Source organism: Glycine soja, chromosome 7 (assembly GCF_004193775.1).
Source record: "Glycine soja cultivar W05 chromosome 7, ASM419377v2, whole genome shotgun sequence".
NCBI lineage: Eukaryota > Viridiplantae > Streptophyta > Magnoliopsida > Fabales > Fabaceae > Glycine > Glycine soja.
The window spans coordinates 31,710,741-31,725,477 of record NC_041008.1 but is presented as its reverse complement, the minus strand read 5'-3'; the positions used below and the strand labels follow the sequence as shown (position 1 = coordinate 31,725,477).

General features: G+C 33.3%; 2 protein-coding genes across 5 annotated transcripts; one reads left to right on the top strand and one right to left on the bottom strand.

Annotated features, from left to right (window-relative positions):
• Positions 1 to 577: 577 nt before the first annotated feature.
• On the bottom strand, positions 578 to 6,979 carry LOC114419294 (two-component response regulator ORR21-like). Of its 3 annotated transcripts, none has more exons than XM_028384940.1 (6): positions 6,567 to 6,979; positions 4,974 to 5,126; positions 4,506 to 4,892; positions 4,250 to 4,326; positions 1,950 to 3,127; positions 578 to 1,152 (listed from the first exon to the last, which is right to left on the bottom strand). In XM_028384940.1, exons 1-5 carry the CDS (start codon positions 6,676 to 6,678, stop codon positions 1,955 to 1,957), a joined length of 1,902 nt encoding a protein of 633 aa, XP_028240741.1. In that variant the 5' UTR covers positions 6,679 to 6,979; the 3' UTR covers positions 578 to 1,152; positions 1,950 to 1,954. The 3 variants fall into 3 exon arrangements, with proteins under 3 accessions (XP_028240741.1, XP_028240740.1, XP_028240742.1); XM_028384939.1 differs by having other exon boundaries at positions 1,955 to 3,127; XM_028384941.1 differs by lacking the exon at positions 6,567 to 6,979 and adding an exon at positions 5,591 to 5,809 and having other exon boundaries at positions 1,955 to 3,127.
• Positions 6,980 to 8,861: 1,882 nt separating this feature from the next.
• On the top strand, positions 8,862 to 12,420 carry LOC114419292. Of its 2 annotated transcripts, XR_003668230.1 has the most exons (3): positions 8,862 to 9,320; positions 11,206 to 11,369; positions 11,914 to 12,420. XR_003668230.1 is itself a non-coding variant. In XM_028384938.1 (2 exons), exons 1-2 carry the CDS (start codon positions 9,010 to 9,012, stop codon positions 9,496 to 9,498), a joined length of 330 nt encoding a protein of 109 aa, XP_028240739.1. In that variant the 5' UTR covers positions 8,870 to 9,009; the 3' UTR covers positions 9,499 to 9,682. The 2 variants fall into 2 exon arrangements, 1 of the variants encoding a protein (XP_028240739.1); XM_028384938.1 differs by lacking the exons at positions 11,206 to 11,369; positions 11,914 to 12,420 and adding an exon at positions 9,480 to 9,682 and having other exon boundaries at positions 8,870 to 9,320.
• The last annotated feature ends 2,317 nt before the right edge of the window (positions 12,421 to 14,737 follow it).

The window sequence follows — 14,737 nt, the reverse complement described above, 5'->3', positions numbered from 1 at the left end:
CATTACATATAAAAAAAATAACATTTTTGAGATGACTTTTTTAATTAAGGTTATCATATTGTATTTATCTTATAATAGTCTCGTTTTGCCTTTCTTTGTTGAGTTCCGTATGATGAGAAATTATCCTTAATTTGTTAGTGTTAAATTATTAATTGATTGTAAAATCAGAGATGTTACATATGACACTTGGACATACATTGAATATATCCAGAATATATTATTTACATATCATTTTTTTCAATAAAATATAACACAGTTTGTGTACTATTATGGTGACATACGATTATACGACACAATTTGGGCATCAAATGGGGTTATTTTTCTCAAATACAATGCCATTTTCTAAGTAACCGCTGCTGGCCATGTTCCCCCTGATAAGAGACAACAAACAACAATGTTGTGCACCGGTGAAAGTGGCAGCATGCAGCGGTGACTAAGGGAAAAAATGAAAATACTCTGACCACCAATTTAATGAATGGAAAATACAATGGAACTTTCTCAGGGTAACAAATATGGTTAAACACTAAAACATTGTAATTGTCCCTAAATATTAAGAGTCTCATGTAAGCAGTTAATACTAAATACAAAGGTAAGAAGATCATTAGTATGATTAGACACCATACAACTTACACAATTTTCATAATGTATAGTTACCAAGTATTTAACATTACAAACAAAGAATCCCTAGATAAAATTTTGATGGCAATAAGTCATCAATTCAAACAGTTGAAGTTAGCAGAATGTTTTATTTCCCTACAAACTAGTTGATAGATTATAGAACATTCCAAGAAACATAAGCAAACGAATCCTTTATACAGAGTCAGTCTTTCCTTGAGCACTACAATGCACCAACTAATTGGTGAGGTCTTTCCACAATCGTACGCATTGTTTCCTCTTCAGTTTTTTAGAAGTAACACAGCAAGTTTTCATGGGGCTCTATACGCAACAGGTCTTGTAGAGCCCAATGAAGACAACAACTAACTACAATTACTGTCTAAAAAAATGAAGCGAGGAAGCAATCTGTACCTTTATGGAAAGGCATTCCCATCGATTCTTTGGTGCATTGTAGATCCCAATGAAGACTGACTCTAAACGATTACTACTACTGACTCCGTACCTGTATAGAAAGGCCTTCTCAACAAATATTTCAACCTGTTGAAAACAAGATTCAGGCATTCACAACCAACTTAAATATAATAAGGACAAATATAAATTAAAATATACGAACTTATAGCAGGGAATTGTGGAATCTAGGCATACCAAAGACCAATGTAAGCACAATAATCAGAAGTGCATGGGAGGAGGAGAAAAGGAGCAAGCCCATTCAACTTTTTCTTTTTTATTCCTCTATTAAGTTTTATCAAAATGCAGACGAATAAGATAAACAAGGAACATCAAAAGATGAAAGAAAGAAAGAGAAATTATAATAATGAACTTGTGTGAGCCCAAAGAATGATAGTTGTTACAATATCTTCAACTCCTAACCTTTTTGAGGAACACATCCCAGTTGGTATTTAATTATTAGCATATTTTGGAAGAAAAATAAGTATGGTACTTGCCAAATATTGCCAAACATCCTCCTCATGGTTTTAATAAACTTCCAACTCATTATATTCTGCAGTAGTTATTTATTATATCTATGTATGAAAAATATCAAAGACAAAAAAATACAGATAAAATACTATTTGACACGAATGCTAATTTAGAAGTTTAGATTATTACAGAGTAGACAACTTGTGCAGAAGAACAACACATACAATGGTTGGAAAATAGCTAAATAACTCTTCAATTTTTATCATAGAAGAAATTTATTAACAGTTAAGATAGATATGATCTTCATTATACTTACAATAAGCCCCAATAATACATAATGTTCATATCACTAACCATGTAGTTAAACTAATATTCACAATCTTATAAAACATAACACTCAAAGAAATAGCCATCACCTTACCTATTCAGCGAACACACTTGAATGATCACGAGATGGATATCTTTCTATGATAGGGTGGCTCACTTTTGGAATATTTGGCTCCTCCTTCTGTCTGTTGCCACTGATATCTACATTAACTTTCATTTGGGTAAAATCACTTACAGATGACTCAATTTCATTTTCTACAAACCTACTTGGAATGCAGCTATCTTTGCCAACAAACCCAAGATTCCTAAAGCATACTTGATCAAGTAAATCACCCGATTTAAAACCATAGGGATCTTTTCTGTCAGTCATGGGCAAAAGGCTAGGCAAAGGTCTTGCAGCACCAAATGTTAAAGTGGAGTTTTGAAGCTGTTGTATATTGCCATTGCTGGAGCTTGTTGAACAAGAAGAGGGTGTCGTATACCCATAGAGAACACCTCGAGCTTTTGTGTCCCCACCAGGAAATTGAGATGCACTAAATGAATTATTTGATTTTTGTGGCAATAGACTATAATCAATAATGGCATTCCAGGCAAAACTGCAATCCTGATTGACAGAAGCAGGACTATTTATTGCCTGGAAAGTTTCAGAGGATTGAGAGGGAACCACCAGGCAAGATGGTTGAACATTGATTGAACAACTTCGATCATGTATCAATGACTGCTGCTGCAGCTGTTGCTGTTGCTTTTGCTGTTGCTGCTGTTGTTTTTGCTGGGGCTGCTGCCTTTGTTGGTGCTCTAATATCAGCATGTTGTTATTCTGAATACCCACCCTTTCAACACTATTATTGGGTCTCACTAAACCAATTGTATTATTAGATGACAGCCATGCACCATATCCTGATGACGTATCATTTACAGTCAAGATAGATGGAGAGAAATTCTTGCCAATGTTCGAAGGACACTTTACAAGAGGCTGACCATATGCCACAGCATGTCCAGCATGGGAATGTTTTAGCCCCTGTATTGATGCTTGCAGTAGGGTAGTTTGGTCCACTGTAGACATTATGTTATTTGTCGGGTGACCTAAGAGCTCAGCATGAATGGCTGCAAGTGTTTCAGGGGGAACATGGCCAGCAGCAGCCAAAGCTTGTACGTCAAATCTTCCATTAGTTCCCAGATTGGATTCTATAGGCCCAGGAACTGTGTTTAGCATCCCATTCTGTTGCTGTGCCACTCCAGTTAATCGCTTCAAATAAAGTCTAAATTTCTGCAAATTAATATTACAATTCACAATTGCAATATAAATAGGTACAAAAGATAAGTCCATTTATCTACATCTATTGCCTTAGTTAGAAAAAAGATAAAATATTTACATATTAACCGACAATGTTACTCACCCAATTATGGAATTATTTTCTAGTTAGTAAATGATGACTGTGGTCTTAAACTCTTAATTCTGAAACCAGTAAACTTACATAGAATGAAATCTATCACTGAAAAAAGGCTACTATTCATTTCTACTTATATTAGGCCTATTGATCCTATCAGCTAATTACATGTCCTTCTAAAAAGTAGAAGGGAAAAAAACTGCATATCTGCAAAATTCTTGCTATCACTTCTACCCATGTCATTCTTTGTCTCCCTCACCTTTCTCATTCATCAATACTCTCATTCTTCCATTTCATGGACTCAAGTAAAACCAACTATTTTTTATCAAGCAATCTTTTGTGCTGCATATAATCGACATCAAGATTCTCATCTCAGCTTAAATCATTTTTCAATATGCCATTTCTTCCTTACCCAACATTTCATATTCACAAAAGTAAGACTAAGACAGACAGCACTGTTGAACCTCCTTGGCATCAACTTTAAGTTGTCTTAAATAAAAAAACAAACTAAAACCTCATTTATGACAGGTAACCTCATCAACTTCTCTTCCTAAATTGGAACAGCAAAAAACTAAATTAAATTTGAGCTTGGGATGCCTCTGTGCCTTGTATATATTGAAGCTACACTTACACTTGCTAACTCATCAATGTTAAGAAAGACTAATCAGGCACATAGAGTATTAAGCAGTTGTACTTCAAGTTTATAGGAGATACCAGACTGCTCAGAAGGTACACTTGGAACAAACAAAATACACCATATGAAATTGACATCAAGAAAGAAAAATAATACGATGGCATTTAATCCAAATATAAAGTAACTCGAAGGCCGAGGCATGTGTAAACAAATGGGATATATTGCATAATATAAGAATTAAAAAAAGAACATAAATACAGTGTAACTGATGAGATAAGCTGTGTATCCAATTATTTTAAATTAGTATGTAAACAATTCTGAGGGAAAATGGTAAAGTATCACTCCACATTTTGAACTAAAAACAAACCTGCAAATGACTTGCAACATTTTCTCTTGTCAAACCAGGGACATTCATCAATTCAAGTATTCTCTTTGGCACAGCCTCTGAAATACAAGAATAAGAAAAACATGTAAGCTAAATTGCAAAACGCTTAAATACTCAAAAGGAAAGGATTATACTAGTAAGGTTATGTATGCTTTATGCTTCTTGTAATCCAATGAAGTCTAGTTACTGAATGAAAAAATAAAAGCAATAGAAAGAAAATATTGTAGGAGATTCATACTGTCAAGCCCAAGTTGATTCACTGCACTGACAAATTGTTGATGCAGTTCCACAGACCACACTACACGGGGCTTCTTAGATGCAGCTGGATCATCACTCTCTAATTCAATATCTTCTTCTTTTAAACTGCTCCTCTTTTTTGGTGCTTTAACTACTGCTGCGTCAGCAACAGAAGTATATTCAGCATCATCATTCCCCCGTTTATTTTGATCACTATCTTCCATGCTGCCAGAATTATCCTGTTCTTTGCTGTCATTCCAGAATTTCCTAACAACATGCTGCCATATATTCCTTAGTTCTTCCTCACGTACAGGCTTAATCAAATAATCACAAGCCCCATGTCTGATTCCCTTCATGACAGCACTTGTAGTACTATCACCAGACATCACTGCACCATGCAGAACATATATCAAAAGTTAAGCATTATTAACACACTTGTAATTCTAGGGACAACAGAAACAACACTTACTAATTACAGGAAGGTCCATTTCCAGCCCAACATGTTCAAGGAGTTTATAGCCATCCATGTCTGGCATATGAACATCACTCAGCACCACATCAAAACAACCTTTCCTCTCCCGCAGAAGATTCAAAGCCACAGTAGCCTCAGTGCATGTGGTAACTGGAAGATATAAACATAATAAGAATTAAGAAGAAAAACACTGTTTAAATTCAGACGAGTTGCATATCAAAAGCAACCCATGTCATACACTTACTAGATCTACAACATCTATTGAAATCATTTCCAAATTTTCACAACATCATTTTTAATAGAAATTTGTGGTCATAGTGAATAGACTGCAAACATAAATATTCTCCATTAGATTCAAATACAACTTTGTTCAGCTCCTTAAAATATGCAAAAAACCAAACCCTTTTCACATTCATTACACATAGCCGAACACACTTAATAAGAACACCAAAAATTCAAAGAAAATATCACAAATCCTATCTGCCAGTTTGTTTACAATTATCTTCATCAGAGTCTCAAACTGTGAGGGATTGGCAGAAAGGCAAAATTGCCGTTATATAACAACAGGTCGAGCTTTATAGAAACAAGAAAGGGGAAGAATAAAAGGCACAAACCCTTTTGCTATAACAACTGTGATAGCAAGAATATCGTGCAAATCTTCCTAGGACATCCTTCTTTCCTTAGGTACAAATCAGTTAAACGATTAGAAATGAAATACATAACACTCTATAACAGCAGAATATTTAAAAGGCTAACTTTGCACGACAAACTATTTTGCATTGTACAAATCAAAGTCAAGCTACGCAAATCTCAAAAGCCTGATGCATGTTCACTCATGACTCATGACTCATGAGTCTAAGATAACCAAAATTGTCATCGTTTAAGTGGCAATGTGGCATTAAGCACAGTTTCCCTAAAACAAAGTCAAAGTATCCGTTCCTATATTTAATAAGTGGACTTTTTAATAAATTTAATAAATAGATTTTTTATTTTCTGATGTTTATATTTTAATTTTCAAAAAATTTCTGTCATTAATTTTTTTTAACTCGGGTAGTTAAAAAAATTTAATGACAAAAAAAATTAAAATATAAATTTTAGGACTAAAAGATTCATTCATAATTAAACCAAAACGTAAAAAGCTCGTAACCCTTAAGGGGAAAGTGGTTGGGAACAGATTTTCCAGAAAGAACGGATTATGTTTTCGAAAGTCGTACCCCAGTGAACTAGAAAAAAAAAAAAAGAAAGATTATTTTTTCAAAGTGACTTTCAGATTCGAGTTGAGAAAAAAAAAAACAAAAAAAAAACAGAACACTAATTTTTGAATATACCACCAATTTCATACTCGAATTATTTATCTCTTTCCTAATCCCAAGTACATTTCTTAAAGTAATGAAGCTATTTAAATAATCCTGAAAGCAGTGAACAATCATCAGAGACCAATTTCAAGAGTTTTTTTAATATTTAAAAACTACTCAGCATGATTTCTACTGCTTCTAAGACCTTTTTTTTTTTCTTTTCACTTGAGGGACCAGTTAGAAGAGAAAGTAATGCTTTAAGCTCAGAATGGAAGTTCCGTGAAAAGCAACTAACCACGGTAACGGCAGCGAATAGACATTTGCTCGATAATCTTCAACGTGGTGGCGTCGTCGTCGACCACCAGAACCCGGAGACCCACCGGAAACTCCGCCGCAGCAGGAGCCATGGCCGCCACCGAAAGCAACGCAACGACGTCGTTTTCGCGAGAATTCAGAGTCGGAGAAGCGCAACACAATGTCGGAGAGTGAGCATAGCCGAGGAATCGAAACGCGCAGTACAAAACACAAACACAACCCTAGAGGAAGAGGAAAGTGACCCCGAAGATGGTTTTGGTTTTTGAGTTTTTAAACGCTGTGGATCGAGGAGAAGAAGTGAGGGAGGGAGTTTGAGGTTTGAGTGATGGAGAAGCAAGATTTGGAGGGACTGAAGAAAAAATGGAAAGGTGCGAATGGGAAAATTTCAGGGGACGAAAAATGATAATGGTTGGAAAGATATTTAATAAATAGATCACGCCAAATTAAATGATTAAATACATTATTAATTATTTTTGAGGAAAAATATATTATTAATATTAAATACTATATTCTTCTTTTTCTTTTAATTATTATCAATGGTTTGATGCTTTATTCTTTAAATTGAGGTTTTAGGTTTGATAATTAACTTAAACATAAAATTACAATTAAAGATATATTTTTATCCTAAAATAAATGAATCTGATAGAAAGAAATTAATTGAATGTTAAATAAAAAGTCAAAAATATCTCTTGATTATAAAAAAAAATATTATTGTCTTTAAAAATTTTGGTAACCTATGTCTTTAAAACATTAATTAAAAAATTAAATAAAATATCTATTATGAAAATTATATAAAAATGTAAAAAAAGTCACACAACAACATAATTTTACACCTTTTAATGAAAATATTTACTATTTTAATTCTTTAAATATCCCAAATACATTAGTTAGCATTTACTTTTATATAATTAAAATTAACCTTGAGACACTTACCGACGTCACTTTATTTATATCGTACTAGTAGTTTTATTAGTACACAACAAATTTCAAGTGCAGTTAGGTCTCTCTCGATAAGTGTCTTGTCTCATGATGTATATAGGTTAACAAATTGTTACACGAGAGCCAATTTTTTTTTTTCTCTCACTTTATATACAACCAAATAACCTAAAAAATTATTTCATTTTCTAATTTCTGTTCTTTTTCTTTATTTCCTTTCACCTTCTTACTTGTACCTTTCATTCATAAACCAAACAAAGCATTAAAGAATTTCAATTCGACCAAATTAATTGGTTTGTTAGGATTCTGTACTGATGATATTAATTTTTCCTATACGATATTTTCCACAATTTGTCACGTGCCATTAACTATTAAGTAGCAAAATTAATTTGATAAATTTATGGAAAAACCAATTTAATCTAACAGAGAGACACTTTAATTCACCAAAGTAAACAATTTTAAACTTAAATACTAAACTGAAACAAAAAAATTAAATGAGAAAAAAATAATTTTAGCTTTTTTAATATTTTTAATATTATTGATGTTTTGGTATACTTTTAGAATTTGAATTTATTGTCAAACGCTATCATTTTTTTACTGTATACGTTTTTATACTTTAAATTTGGTAATGTTAGAATTAGAATTAAGAAAGAAAAGAGTGTTAGGTTTGAGAATACTACGTACATGTCTAAAAATGATTAATTCGAGGGCCAAAGTTAAAGTTGAGATAAGAGTTTAACCTTTATATGTAGTTTCTTTTAGAAAATTTTTTATTAAAACTCAGTTACTCTTTCATTTAAGGTCTTCCTTGATTATAGATAAAAAGAAAGTCCTCCTTTGATTAAATTTATTGGGTTTACTTTCCTCTATAGTCTCATACATATACTTATTTTTATTTTCGTCTCTCTGATATGTTGCGTCAATTCTTAATATCGTTTTGTTCAAACTTGTTTATAAATTGAAAATACAATTTTTTATTTTATAATTCAAATAATTTACTTAAAAAAACCATATCATTTATAAAAAAAAATGAGAGCAAATTCCAAGTTTTTCCATCCATGAAAATAATTAAGATTATCTTTAATTGCAGATTAACACAATTTATATTGTCAATGCATGAAAATAATAATAAAAAAGCTTGCTATGTTAGTAAATTAAAAGAATCATTTACATAACCTCCAATTTCCCAAATAATAATAAAAAAACCTCCAATCTTCCATTATGCCCTTCCCCAAAGTATCCAATCCACACATGTCACAACATGCGTACAAGGTCCCATCAACTCAACCTTGTCTTGTTTCATATAGGAGTGTTCTCAAATTAGCTTGTTTCTGAACCCAAAAAGGTAATTTCTCAAGCTTATCTTCACGACATCTCCAAGTCCTTTTGGTTGTTAGAGCAAACAAGGTAATTTGACAAATACAACATACTATGCAAGTATGCACCATACCACACATCCCATGAAAAGTGTGGCCAAATCATGAACAATGATGCCATCACCTATGCTGCTGCCTGTACCATTACCATCTTCTTTGATGAATAACATTTCCACTCACAATTCAATCTTGTGTTGTGACTTTAAAGATGTGAATTTGAGCAACCAAAGAGGTACAAGCCTTTTGTGTTCAGCAAGGAGGCAAATTAGATACCAAGATGGGGATGATGCAGATAGTGATGAAGAGTATGGGCACAATGAGCAGATTTCTAAGTTGGAGTCTTATAGTCAATCAGCAAAAGGAGAAGTACTCGTTGTGCATGCACTTGTGGACCAGGAGAAGTTGATGTGCTTATCTTCAAGGTAAGTTTGCTTGACACATTATATGATAATAATAATTGATTTAATTAGAGTCTTGGTTGGTCCCCAATGTGCAAATAATTGTTTTGCCGATTGTTAATTTGTTGAATTATTCTATAGAAAGATGTTTCCTAAGAAAAATTTGGTTGCAACACATCTCAGGGGTTCTCATCATGCTTGAGCTACAGTACTTCTCCTGACCCAACAAGATGCATTCTTCCAGCCAGGGCAGTGATAGTGTCCATAGATAGAATCAAAGGACCTTTTAACCCTGCCAATATAGTGTATCTGCAAAAGGGTGTAACATGGGAAAAATTTAAGACAAATGTTTTCTCTAATTAAAGAGCATGCTATTTTGTTCTCAATTTATTTTTCAAACAAAAAAATGATAAAACTTGTTTGTTATTGTTTTTATTTTTATTTTTATTTTCATTATAAAAAGGTCACTCTTTTAACTTGTTTCTTTTTTGGAATAAAAAAGTTATCTTCTTTATTTTCAATGTAAATATTTGAAAACAAAAACTAAAACAAAAAAGATATTTTTATGATAAAAAAAATTCTGAAATCGGTCATATCTTTAATTTTTCATCATCTTGTGGCTTTATTCTCATATTGGTTCCTCAATGCTGTTAGGATTTTACTCGTTTTTTTTTTTCATTTTTCATTTTGTGGGTTATGATTGAACACCTAAAGCTTTTTCATTCAACAACATCGTGAACTTGACCTAAGTTTGCGGAAAATTTTACAATGAACTAGTTTGTTTAAATTTATTTTTAAAATAAGTATTTTTTTAAAAAATTAAAATAAACAATTTCATGATTTCTTGATATATTTGTCTAAATTATTTTTACTTAAAATATTTTTAATTTTATTTTTTAAGAAACAATCGGCTTATTATAAAAGGGATTATATAAAAAAAAACAAATTCTCATACATTTTGTGTGATTGTGTCCATTGAATGGTCTTAAAATTTCCACGTGCTATAGTGGGATTTTGTTATTTACTTCAATCTCTTTTATGCTTTGAAAAAACCTTAAAGCAAATTCTTTATTTTTCTATGAAATTGAGAAAAATATTATCAATTAATTTATATAATTTAATTATATTCTTCTTGTAAAAAAGTTATAATTCATACTCGACTTGAATATGTTTAAGGTTTCTTAAATGACTGAATTTTGTTATAGATCCCTAATAAATTTTTCGTTATTTTGAATCTTTGATATATCAATACTTTTATTTTAAGTTTTTGTGATAAGATAAGTGATTAAAAGACTTCATCACAACCGTTGGTTGATGATGTTAGGAAGATCAGACAACATGTAATCATTTAATTAATGGCGGACTCAACAATTTTAATATTATCGAAAACTCAAAATAAGTAAAAATTTATTAGGGATCTAAAACAAAATATGATCATTAATCATAAACCTTAAACATATTTAACCCTTTATACTCCCACTACTTTTTTTTTACGACGCACATTCTAAGATGGTTCTAAGGACCCGTCTTAGAATGTGACGCAATGACATTTGTGTAATTAAGGGAAATATAACTATGATATTTTTACACAACTGTCCTTGTTGGTAGGATGCGATGACACTTTTGTAAATTGAAGACTTTATCAAAGATGATTTATAGAAGAAAATCATCGTCATTTGCGCATTTAATTTAAGAAAATCACAAAAAATCAATTAGTTGTCATTTAATTTTCTATTTGTTTTTTGTTTGCTGTAGAATATTAATTTTGTGTTTCTTAATTTGCCGTGTTAGAGTGGCAAATGAACTTGCAAGTTGAATTGGAAGAGGAAGCTCACAAGTTGCAAAGTTCTTTATAGTTATGACAATGCTTACATCATTTATAATTTGGTTTATCTTATTTCCCTCAAAGGCACTTATTGATGAAGCTCTCCCTCCGTGACTCTGATCACTGTCATGTGCTGTCATTTAGATCGTGTCCGTGCCGCTCCAGCTTCGTACCCTGACCGTATATACCTCACTAACGTCGTGCCCTGACTAAGATCGTACCCTGATTGTGTCACCCCACCGTTGAAGGTTTGTGTCCCCCTTTTCATTTTTGCCTTTAACTTTCTACCTTCATGGAATGTGCACAGGCGCTAACTATTAGTATGGCCTGTTTGTTGTAAGTAGTAAACTTGGTTAATGCGTGCAACCTGGTACTAGCCTAAAGTCTTGTATGGTCCACCTTGTTTGTCTCTGAAAGGAAATTGGGAAGTGAGTTCAAGACCAATATATTTATTACATGATTTTGTATTTTGATACTTGGCAGCTAGGTAAATCATTGGTAGTTTTTTACCACTTTGAAAGTTTTCAACGTTCATATAGTTGTAGAAACTTCATTTGTCTATGCTATAAATAGGACTCTATTTTTATTGATAGAGGGAATCACATGAAAGGATACGCATACTGTTAGTCGATGAATACGACTAACTTTTGTTTATAAAACCTGTGTAAATTGTATCAAACTCCTCCAATATGGTTATTTTGTAGTGTTGTAATTACTTTTTGTTAAAGATAGGTAATAAATACTTAGTACTTCTATTTTGTGTATTTAATAATCATTTCCTCTCAATTTCAGGTTAATTAGGCAAGTTTGTGAAGTGCTGATTTTCATCTGCTCGCTAAGCCAATCTGCTTGCTTAGCGAGCCATCCACTCAGTGCACCATTCCCTTGGCTGAGCATGAGGAAGAATCTGGAAGAAGGATGAGCTGTGCATGTTCGCTGAGCGAGGTCCCATCCCGCTAAGCGCACCACTTGAGTCCATCCACTGAGCGAGAAGACGCGCGCTAAGCCGAAATTCACTAATGCGCGCTAAGCGATCTAGAGTTGCGCTAAGCGTGCAAGCACCATCAAGGCCACCTATTTAAGCTTGAAATCAGAAATAGGAGGGGGGTTTGGCCATTTTCTTGAAGAGCTTCTGCATGTGAGAGATTCTAGAGAGAGAAGGGTCAGAGTCCAAAGAGTTTTGAGAGATTTTGCTATGCAAAGACCTGTAGAGAATCGAGCTTGAAGAGGAAGTCGTCCTGAGAGCTTGAGATGAGTTTGTGAGTGATTGTGAGGTTCTAGAGGTGGAGGAGACATCCTCACCGCTTGTATTTCTTCAATCCTTCATTTTTATCTTCTCTTTGTTGTAAAGGAAGCTTCCCAGTTATGGAGAGCTAAATCCTCTGTTGGTTCTTCCTTGTAGGTACTTGATGTAAATACATGTATATCTATTTAATGATGTTTTGTGTGTTCACTGTGTTATCAGTATTTCATTCTAGCATGTTTTTTCCTTGATCACGTAGATGCATGTGTTGTTAGGATCATTCAACAATGGAAATTGGTTTGAATCTCTAGTGTTGTTTTCTCTTGAGGATTAAGCATAGCTCTCTTTGAGGTTTTGTTATTAATATTAGATTCTAATCAGTTTTTCCCCTTCACCAATTATTCTGTATTTATTGCTGATATTAATCCATGCATGCTTAATGCTTGATTAATTGTCTCTGTGCTTAATTAACGTTCATGCTTAATGGACATGTGAGAGGAATTAATTAGTGTTTGTGTTGCTTAATCACATAATGACAGCCTTGTGTTAATTTTCACTTAGTAAATTAATTTCGGGTTGGATTAAGTGGTTGAACTGATTAGGGATAAATTCTCGTAACCTAGGATAAGAGACTTGCTTTTGAATCAAAAGGAAACAACATGTTTTAGTTCTGTTATTTTTTTTTAATTCAAGTTTGCTTGCTGTTTAAATTACAAAAACAAACAACCCCCCCCCCCCCCATTTCGTTACTATTTTATCATTATATGTTATAAACGTTTGTTTGATCATTGCTCATTGGGAGACGACCTAGGATCACTTTCTAGATACTGTATTTTAATGTTTATTAGATTCGGGTATGGTCCCGATCAAATTTGGCGTCGCTGTCGGGGATCGAACCGGGTCACCCACGTGACAGGCGGGAATACTTACCACTATACTACATTTTACCCCCTTTTTACCCCTGCAGATTGTTCTTTGTTTATGTTTTGTGTACAACATTGCATGTTTCTCTTTGAATTCTAGGTTATGTACAGGTAATGGGTAATTGTTTTTGAAATAAGAGGATTTTCTTGGCATTTTGTGAATTGAAATCCTTGGTTTTCTCTACATGTCAAGTTAGTTTTGAAAGGTTGAATTGAAAGTGATAGATTTACCCTTGGTGAGATTTTGAGCCATCATCATCTATTTTATTCGGTGTGTTTTGCCCATTGATTTCTTGCACAATAGCCTTGGCTTGACTCTTGTTGATACTTCTTGGTTCACATGCAAGTTGGGAGATGATTTAGGCATTTTGTTCTTATAAGCCTCTCACCAAATGAGCCTACCTTGAATTAATTCCTTTGATAGCCCCTTTGAGCCTATGTTTCCCTTTCTTTGTTTTGAAGCTCATTACAAGTCTTAAGTGAAAAACCATGATCTCACCCTACCCTTAAGGAATTTTGGAGCTTTGGAATTGTTTTGGAAATAAGTGTGGGGGTGGGGGGGGGGGGGGTATGTTTCATTGGATGATATGTTTTTTTTTGCCATGCTTGATGATGTATTTTTGCCATGCTTGATGTATATACATATATTGCCTAATTGTTGTTTTATTTTTCAAATATTCAAAATGCTTTCAAATGCTAATGAAAAAGAAAGAAAAATAAAAAAAGAATGAAGTTGAATAAATGAGGTCTTGTTTTGAGGACTTGGATTGTTTTGAGGACTTGGTTGATTTTGTTGATATTGGAGGTTTTGGGTTTACTTTTTATGCTTAATTTTTAATTTTGGTTTTGGGTTTACTATTTTTGCTTAATTTCCACTTATTCCTCATTGCTCCTCTATTCCTTTGGGTTTTAGCTACTTATCCCATACTTTCCTCTACCTTGTCCTTGGCCCCATTACAACCTTAAAAGACCTTTTGATCCTCATGTGCATGTGTTTGTGGTGTTTGGTTGTCAATTTTAGAGTCTTGCCAAGTTTATGTGGTGTTTGTTTTCATGGGTGCTCTGAGAGTAAATAGTAGCCTAGAAACTTGAGAGATAGAGTGCATATCTTGTGAGGCTTTATCGCTTTTCATTCAATTCTTGAGCTGATTGACTACCTTGCCATGTTTGAGGTGCTTGGATGATTTTCATGACTATCTTGATTCTTTAACTCTATACGTGCTGGATGTTGCCCATTCCTTCCATTCCTTGAGATTCATTGAGAAATATGTAAATGTTTTTGTGTTTGTTTGTCTCTCTTTAATGTCTCTGGATTTGTTCCTTGCTCTGCTTTTTGATTTTGCCCAGGAGTGCAAAAGGCTAAGTGTGGGGGAATTTGATGTGTCATTATTTTCTCCTATTTTTTACCCATTTCCGTCACCATATTAATTACTGATTAACCTTAATTGTC

Excerpts from the sequence above, each read along its gene's own strand:
- LOC114419294 (XM_028384940.1), bottom strand. The coding sequence starts at position 6,678 with ATGGCTCCTGCTGCGGCGGAGTTTCCGGTGGGTCTCCGGGTTCTGGTG. Across the intron at positions 5,127-6,566 it reads TATTCGCTGCCGTTACCGTG|TTACCACATGCACTGAGGCT; the intron begins GTTAGTTGCTTT and ends TATATCTTCCAG. Across the intron at positions 3,128-4,249 it reads ATGTTGCAAGTCATTTGCAG|AAATTTAGACTTTATTTGAA; the intron begins GTTTGTTTTTAG and ends ATTAATTTGCAG.
- LOC114419292 (XM_028384938.1), top strand. The coding sequence starts at position 9,010 with ATGATGCCATCACCTATGCTGCTGCCTGTACCATTACCATCTTCTTTG.